This window comes from Sipha flava, unplaced genomic scaffold (assembly GCF_003268045.1).
Source record: "Sipha flava isolate LNK unplaced genomic scaffold, YSA_version1 19245_pilon_pilon, whole genome shotgun sequence".
NCBI lineage: Eukaryota > Metazoa > Arthropoda > Insecta > Hemiptera > Aphididae > Sipha > Sipha flava.
Window position 1 is genome coordinate 2,458 of NW_020272688.1, and position 9,497 is coordinate 11,954.

The 9,497-nt window shown below is 27.3% G+C and overlaps 1 protein-coding gene across 1 annotated transcript; it reads right to left on the bottom strand.

The window, feature by feature from the left end:
• Positions 1 to 2,964: 2,964 nt before the first annotated feature.
• Positions 2,965 to 9,497, bottom strand: LOC112681525 (the record flags this gene model as incomplete). The annotated part of the gene is given in 7 exon segments (XM_025551773.1): positions 2,965 to 3,550; positions 4,079 to 4,195; positions 4,268 to 4,447; positions 7,378 to 7,661; positions 7,797 to 8,037; positions 9,008 to 9,260; positions 9,334 to 9,497. Coding segments are annotated over 7 exon segments (1,779 nt in total). The 3' UTR covers positions 2,965 to 2,998.

Below are 9,497 nucleotides of genomic sequence, written 5' to 3' on the forward strand. Positions count from 1 at the left end.
ACGATTCAGTCCCGGAAAAAAAAGGGGTCGTCCTACATCTTCACCATCCAGTAGTACAAGATCTGCAGTATGTCGTTCACCAACACCTGCCAAAACATCGTCAAAAGCATTGGAGTTTCGACCAACGGAAGGTGTAAGCAAAGATCTTTTTGGACATTTTCCCGCGTATGATGATAAAAAAGAAGCAACACGGTGCAAAAACAAAAAATGTACAGGTAAAACACATGTTGTATGTAATAAATGTAAAATTCATTTGTGTTTTACACCAAAAAAAAATTGTTTTTATGATTTCCATTGTAATTAATTTTAATCTCATTTAAGTGTTTTATAAACTGAAAATTAATATAATATTATCTAAGTAAATAAGTTGTCTTCTTTTACGAAATAATGAAGCAAAATAAAAGTTTTATGTTTTTTTTTTTTACATTTGTCGTTATTGTATTATTTTATACCGTAAATCCCAATGTCCATTCCAATGGACATACCTGTAACTTTTTAGCAATAAAAAAAAAAAAAAAAATTTGTACATCATATTGAAGGGCCATAAGTTTCAGATATGAAAAGAGAAAATTTTTTTTTTCAAAAAAATTAATTTGGTAGTGAAAGGGTTAAATGCTCAGAAAGCGGAGAGCTTGAACAGCATCAGTTTTTTATTGAAATTTTGCTTACCATATAATAATATAATTATATTCCCTTAACTTTTGTAATTTATATTAGGTGCTCCACTTAAAACCATGGGCAAGAAGCCGGCATCGTCGACCAGCGACGAGATGGCAGTGCCATCAACCAACATTGAGAGGCTACCACCGTCGACTGGCGGCGATGAAGCAACATCGGCCATGGTGGTTGAGCAAAGCAACCCGCCATCACCATCACCATCCACCAGCACAGCTGTGGAAGATTCTTTGTCGGCGGTATGGGTGTCCGCGGCGACAAATATGCAAAAGAAATAATATAAAAAAGTTTAAGTAAAGAATTGGAAAAATACTAACTTAAAATTATTTATTTCAGCTGGACGGTAACAGATACTATTTAAATTTATTATTATAAATAATTTATAAATTATATTATAAATAAATAAAAATTATTTAAACTATATTGGATTTATTTTAATGTTTATATTTTGTTGTAATTTGGGACAATCAATCGAATCATTAAGTATATTGTATAAAAATTTTAATTTTAGCTGCATAGATAGTTTTTCTAATGTAATCATATTATAGAAATGTATTGTGATGTAGGGACAATGAGGTACTCTGCAGATATGAAATTAAAAACATAAAAATCTTATGAAGTTATTTTGAATTTGATTCAAATATTTCTGTGTTACAGAATAGGATGCCAAGTAAGTAGAGCATAATCAAAATAGGAGCAAAATATAATATTGAACGAGCAATGATTATATATTTCCCACTTATGCGTTTACCTAGAAAAATATATATGACTAATTCTAACTTATATGAATATAGTAAAAAAGTAAATAAATAATATGATATATTATTAAAACATTAAAAACACGACTCTTCAAATAATTTACAACATATCTATAATACACATGCTAGAAAAATTTATAAAATTCATAATTAATAAGAAAAAAACAATTGAACCTGGTTGGTTTATAAATCAACTTATACATTTTAAATAAAATAAAAGTTAAACAACAAATCTCATTTAAAAAATAACATAATCAATAATTAGGTACAGTTTACATAATGTTATTACAGTCTATTTCTTTATAGGTATTGGTGTAAAAAATGAAAGTTGATAAAAAATAAATAATAATAATATATATTTTTAAATTCATCTAATAAATTTCTAATAAAATAAAAGTAAAAAAACGAATCTGATTTAAAAAAATAACATAATGTATATCTGACAAAATAAAATTATCAATCAATATATTTTACCAGTAAAAGTTATATTTAATTAGAATACCACTTGATATAATTAAAGTAATTTAATATTAATTTTATATATGTTAAAGATTATATAAAACTATTGGTATCATATTAACATTTTTATCATAGTTTTACTTTTAAAGAATCGAATGCCATATCATTAATAATAGCTTTCAACTCTTCTAAAATCTCATATTCTGATAACACCTGGAAAAAAAATTGATAAATATTTTGTAAGTGGGTCATTTTTGACACCAAAAGTGTATATTTATCGTATGAGTATGAAATTATGATTCAGAATTTACTTACTTCAAAATTGATATTGGAGTTTGAAAATATATTTTTTGAGTTCAAAACCACAATCACATTTTTGAAAATAATATGCAATTATTTTTATATATTGATAACACGGAAAATACATTTCAAGTGGACCGTATGATAACACAGAAAAACGCGCTAAAATGTTTTTTAAATTAATATGATATAATGTTCCGATGTAACATCATGTATAAAACTTTCGAAATCGGCCAGTGTTCCCTTAGATATTTTCACACAGTATAAAACATCACCTCTTATTCCATTGATATTATTTTAATAGTCCGTGCTCTTCCGGAACACGCTCAAAATGTGTTTCGAATTTGTTCTTTTTAACAGCAGTCCGTATTGCGGCATGGAATTTCTTATCAATCCGGTAGAACTGGGGTATCGTTTTAATAAACGTAGCAATCAAGGTGGATATATAGCCATTTATATACTAATTTATACTTATCTATGATATTCACTTTGGTAGCAATAAAAGTATACATTAATGTGGTGGTCACACTGATTTTATTGGATACGATAATTATTTAGCAATAAAGATTATTAACTTAGCAATAATCTTTGAGAATCACTGAAATTTCGTTATCACAACAAGTCGATTATTGTTAATGTAACCTTCATAACATATTATTATATTTTCATATTTATTAATTACTACTCTTTTCACTTTTGTATAATTATTGACTGTTGGGCTAAATAGCTTAGATAATAGAAGTTAATATTAAAAAAAAAAAAAATTACTTCTCATTTTAAATATTAAAATATTAGACAAAATGTATTTAATGATTTTTCCCATGACTTTTAGCATTCAACTGGTTTTTAGCCATATTGTAGCTAAGTTTATGGAGTCTTTTTTTGTTTGTATTTAGGCTTTGATTATTTGGTCTTTTACCAGAATTTATTCTTCTAGAGCCTCTAGTAATGCCTTCCTTTCGGCGACTTATAGATGTAGATTGCACTTTGATTTGACCTCTTCTTTTGTTGATGTTAGATGATTTAATACTTAATGAATACATAAAACTAGCAAATTGAGAAGAATTTGTAATTTTTTTTAATCTGTAACCTAATTTGTTCAGTATTGGTTCTGGTAGTGTAGGAATCATATCTTGCAATCTTGACCATTCGGATTGAACAATTGCAACATTTGAATTTAAAATATCATCGGTATCTCTAATTTGAGTATAAGTGTTTATATTCTGAGGTACACTTGATATTTCATTTGAGGTTGTTGTTTCCTTTATTATACACTCGTTATTTTCACAATTTTCCGAATTATTCATTGTTTGGTTTAATGTTTCACTGACAATTTCTGAACTGCTAGGTAAACTTTCCTTTAAACCCAAAAAAAAAAGTTGGTTTAGGACATTTGCCAATTCCTAAAGCTAACACAGCAAGTTCATGCCGTTCTTGCAATGGGATAGCAGGTGAATTTGGGAGTGTCCTTTAATGTGTTTATGGATCCAAGCTTGGTGTTTGCAAAATGATCCTGCATGTCCCATTTTGTAAGTACAAGCACCATTTTCAGTATCGATAAAGTATGTCACATTTTTAGTAGTCATACTTGGGATGACATAAGTTGTTTCATTTATTTGTTTTAAGTCAGATATGTTAAAATTAATCATTTTTGAACATAACTTATCATATAACCTTTTAGTTTGTGAATGTCTGCCATGAGCATGATTTAATATTCTTAAAGTTAAATACTCTTCACCTACTGACACAATAAAATCAACTAAAGCCACAACATTGTATGCTTTGGTTCTATTCAAAAAAATGTCTTTCATTATTCGAATGGACGCTTCTGCATAATTATTTGTGTCATGATTGCGATATAAAATTCTAGATCGATAAAAACGTACCCACTGTTCTTGCCTTTTACAATTGTTCTCAAATCTTTTTATAAAATTTGTTGGTGCTTCATATTTAATTCGAGATTCAATGTTTTTGAACTCTTCTTCAGACATAGAATACATAGCCTATAACACAATTTTTATTAAATTCAGTTATTATAGTTATTGTTTATTAATTTTCTTTTTAATATAACATACCGACTGAAATAACTTCATTAATGGCAGTCTATTATTAAGATTAATTCCATTTTTAGAATCGTGTAGCCATCGCCGCTCAGCTTGACACATATGAAAATGGCAAAGAAATTGCTTTGGCCACAATTTACTTAAAGCATTTTTTTCAGCTGCAGAATCATCCGTCATAAAAACCAAAGGACTCTACAATTAAACCATGGCTATTAGCATCAATTTCCTTTAACACGTTGATGGACAGTAGGCAGATATTACTGCTATAGCAGTAATTTCAAAAATTAATGTCGGGGGACACTTTCAAATATTACTGCTAAAGCAGTAATACAAAAACCATTCAAAAAATGGCAATACTGCTTGAGCAGTAGTTTTTTCTATAGTCTTAAATGAAAGAGCATGTTGTTCTGTCCCAGTACATTTTATGAAATCATTTGGCACTGACAAAATAAAGCCAAACAGAAATATTCAGTTTCTTCAGTTATTTTTATCCATGGTTATGGGTTTTCATTAAATAGTGGCATGTAGTGATATATTTATCATCAACTAAGTATCGTATTTCTATTTCTGTACACTAACTTGGTACGTTATCGATATTTTTCTTACCATATCATGTGACTATGTATAAGTGTTCATGTGTTAGTGTAGATAATATTTTAATAAATATTATTGAACAGTATTGTTCGTGACGTCTTCGTATGAGTGTCTTGTCTTATTTTAGTGCGTTCAATATGTCATCGCGACAAGAAAAATTAATTGAACAATACTTATCCGATGAAATAGAATCTAATGATTCTACAGTTTATGATTCAGATGCCGATCCTGAATTTATTCCTAATCGTAATCGGTTGCAAAGTTCTAGTAGTGATGATATCAACACATCGTTCACAGGTCCCGGAACATCAACGTCTATTACAGAACTTTCAAATATTTCTGTTTGTGGATCAGATTCAAACGATGAGATTTTGGTGGAGATAAGTTCAAGTGAAGGAGATTGTGATTTGTCAGACTCGGACTTGTGGGTAGATATTGAAAAAGATATACCTGATTTTAATTTTGATTCTACTCTTTCTGGACTTAAAATTAAGTTATATGAATCTGCTCGAGATGCTCCATTAGATATATTTAAAAGTTTATGGACTGATGAAATTTTTGATATAATTATTAATTCCACAAATAATTATGGTAAAAAAAATGTATTAAAACAGCGTCCTCATAATAAATATTCTCGAAAGACAAAATTTAAAGAAACCAACGAGGATGAAATGCAAAAATTTTTCGGAATATGTTTACTTCTGGGTTCTATAAAATATACTCAGTACTTCGCGATGCATTTTCAAATAACCCCTTATATGGCAACCCTTTGATAATAAGTACAATGTCAGGAAGAAGATTTGAGCAGATTTTAAATTGCTTTAGTGCAGAATATTCCGGTATAGAAGTGTGTGATGATGGGCCTATACGAAAAATTAATCCTGTATACAAACTTCTAATAGAAAATTTTCAAAAAGCTTATTACCCAGACATAAATTTGTCATTAGATGAATCTTTACTTTTGCATCGTGGTAGATTAGCATTCCGTCAATATATTAAGGGGAAAAAAGCAAAATATGGAATTAAATTTTACGAGCTCTGTACTCCCGATGGGTAAGTATTAAATGTTGATATGTACAAAGGAAAAAATGATTCAACTCCTACAACACCATCTAAAACTTCTAAAATTGACAGCTTAGTGTTAAAGCTTATGTCTCCGTATTTAGATATAGGACACAATCTTTATATGGATAACTATTACAACAGTGTAACACTTTCAAACATATTATTAAAAAGAAAAACCTACGTAACAGGTACATTAAGAAGTAACCGAAAAGGTAATCCGAAAGGAGTAATAAATAAAAAACTTCAGAAAGGGGAACATATATGGAAACGAAGAGGGTTAGTTTATGTTTCGAAATGGAAAGATAAGCGAGATGTAATATGTATAACCACCAATCACAAACCAACAATTATTTTATCAAAAAATAGATATGGTAGAGAAAAACTTAAACCTTTAGAAATTGTGAAGTACAATGAGTATATGAGTGGGGTAGATCGTTCTGATCAAATGATCAGTTACTATTCCTGTCCACGTAAGTCTGCAAAATGGTATAAAAAAGTCTTATTTCACTTATTGGATGTCACTTTGTGGAATACATTTTTTATTTATAAAAAACATTTTTCTCCTAAGAACCTAAGATTTAAAGACTTCAGAGACTCTCTTATTAAACATTTTTTACAAATTCCATTACAAGCAACTTGTGATCAATTATTTAACAAATTAAAACCAAAAACTAATAGATCAGACATAAATGTACCTGATAATGCACACTTTCAAGAACCGATTCCACTTCCTAAAAATTTCAAAAGGAAAAAATACTTCAAAAACTGTATTGTGTGTTTCAAAAAAAAAGAACGAAAACAAACATCATTTCAATGCAAAATATGCAAAGTTCCATTATGTGCAGGAAAATGCTTTGAAGATTACCACAAAGAAAAAAAACTTATAGTTAAAATTTAAAGAATTAATTTGTTTCATTATTATTATTATTACTATTATAATTAGATGAGTATAGTTTTTTTTTCACTTTTTTTGTATATACCTACATATAAAAAAAAAAAATTAAAAATACCAGAGATACAAGTTTTATGTTTAAAAATTGTTTACCTACAAAGATAAGTATTTGCTCTTTTTATTTCTTATAGAATGTATACTATTTCATAATAAACATTGATTTTAATTATAGTCATTATACATATGAATTTATAATTATATTCTAAAAAATAAAAAATAGTCTTGAATCATAAAAATGTAACTTTTAGTTATTACTGCGCTATAGCAGTATTTTAAATATTTTGACGTATGTACATCACAAATTTTGATGTGTAGGGGCACTACTGCTATAGCAGTATTAAAAAAATTACTGCTATGGCAGTAATTAAAAAGTGATGTAATTAGGAGAGTTTTTCATTTGAAGTAGAATTTTAACTGTCCATCAACGTGTTAAATATAAGCATATTTAAATAGCACTGTAATTCTCTACTAGAACAGTAACCTTAATTATTAAAGTATTATGTATTTTAACCTCTATTCCACCAAAACAATTAGGAAAATTCTTTTGAAGAAGTAATAATGCTCCAATGTAACTCTCTTCAGTTTGTCCTTCATGTATCCTAATAGCTAATGGAATAGCTCCAGCTTTTGATGGACTTAATATATTAGTAATAGTGGTATTAGTGGTATCCACACTACTACTTGAATCAATAAAAATTATTTCCCTTGAGCATTTCATATCCTGGGCTCTTTTCATAATGGGAATTACAACAATGGCTGCCCAAGGATTATTTGTTTTTATCATTATTTGAACTCCTGTTAAAAAATGGTTGAATTTAAACTTAAAAAATAACTCTTTAGTAAAAACTGCCAAATAATTGAAAATATGTAAATAGCTTTTGGTATTTAACATTCAAATTTTTTTCGTGTGTTCTTGTTTTATGTACTTGCCTTTTTCATTGTAAACTACAATTTTTTCTTGCAACTTTGGAAGAGGTTCATGTACTGGGCCAAAATTGTCTTTCCTCCTCTCATCATGTAGGTAATACACATGTCGCATTGTGGGATTTATATTGGCATTAGCTAGCAAAGTACATGAATTTTCTTGCACTAATAGCTTATTTTCATGCAAATGCTTGGCTTCGCTTGGAGTTAAACCATTTTCAAAGTATTCCAAAAATACATTATTAGTCTGTAATATTTGATTACTATCATATCAAAAAATTAAAATGCACACAATATTTAATAACAATTAATTATTAAAAATTGAAAAAACTATATAATATCTAAAAATTTCCTAATGCTTACTATTAAATTGTAATGCTCAGCTATTCTAATTTTTATACATTCAATATCAATTATTTAAATTGAGTTTTGAAATGTACCTAATTTAAATACTTAATGTCCTAATGCATAGATTAAAATGAACAATTGACTTAAACCACCTCAAACAATTAAAAATGAGTTATTATAAATAATTAGAATAATTATATTTATATTATATACAACTATACTTATCAAAACTCTAATACCTATTTTAATTTAATCATATTATTTTAATATAAAGTTATTTCTGAATATCTAGTAAACCGAATACTTAGGTAAACACTGTATTAATATAATCTGTCAAATATCAGAATAAAATATAATTCTATATTAACAAGTGAGCTTAAGTAGTTATATTTAAAATAAAAATTTGCAATACTTATCTCAAAATTAAAATAAATAAATTACATATATTATAAAAGAAAAATATACCTAACAATATATAAGTAAAAATTAAAATGTACAATTATGTACTGCTATTTTTAACCCAGATTAATTAACTAATTAACTAAAACAGTCGCCATTTAAAATACTGGAGTTAATTTTTGAGTAGTAGGTATTTTTTGAAATTTTTTCTTAATATATTAGCTTCTTGTATCTTAACTATTTAGCCCAACAGTCAATAATTATACAAAAGTGAAAAGAGTAGTAATTAATAAATATGAAAATATAATAATATGTTTGGAGATTATACTTTTTCATATTCTGTAATTAGTATGAGAACCAATATCAAACATTTGATATTAGCCAACATTCTTAAACAATATAAAATAAGATAAAAATAAACAACTTCTGTCTTGAGTAAAAGACATTTATAAATTATAAAGCATTCTTACTTCACTTTTTGTTCTTAAAAATTTTAAAGCATCACATGAGTCAACGGCATGATTATGAGTCCATACAATTTTGATTGAAGCATTTAGTGGAGGTGAATACTTTAAATAATCATCATTCTTCCTAGTATTTTTGTTATTTTTTTTTAATAAAATATCAATTGAAGATAAGCAACCAGTATTACGTTCAGTAATTTGGTTAGTACTTTTTTTTTTTGAAGTATGGTGACAGATAAAATACTTGTGGAAAATTACCCTACACAATATAAAATTATTGTTTTTAAATATATCTTACAACTTATTTAATTTGGATTTAAATAATATATTACTTGGTTGGATTTTGCAATTCAAAATTAAATATATATGATGTATTTGTTACTGTTGTGAACAAATGTATAAACTTTTTGGCAGATTCATTATTCTCAATATTATTAGCTCTAACAATATATTGTTGTGGGCTATCACATATTCCTAGAAACATGTATAATTAGAA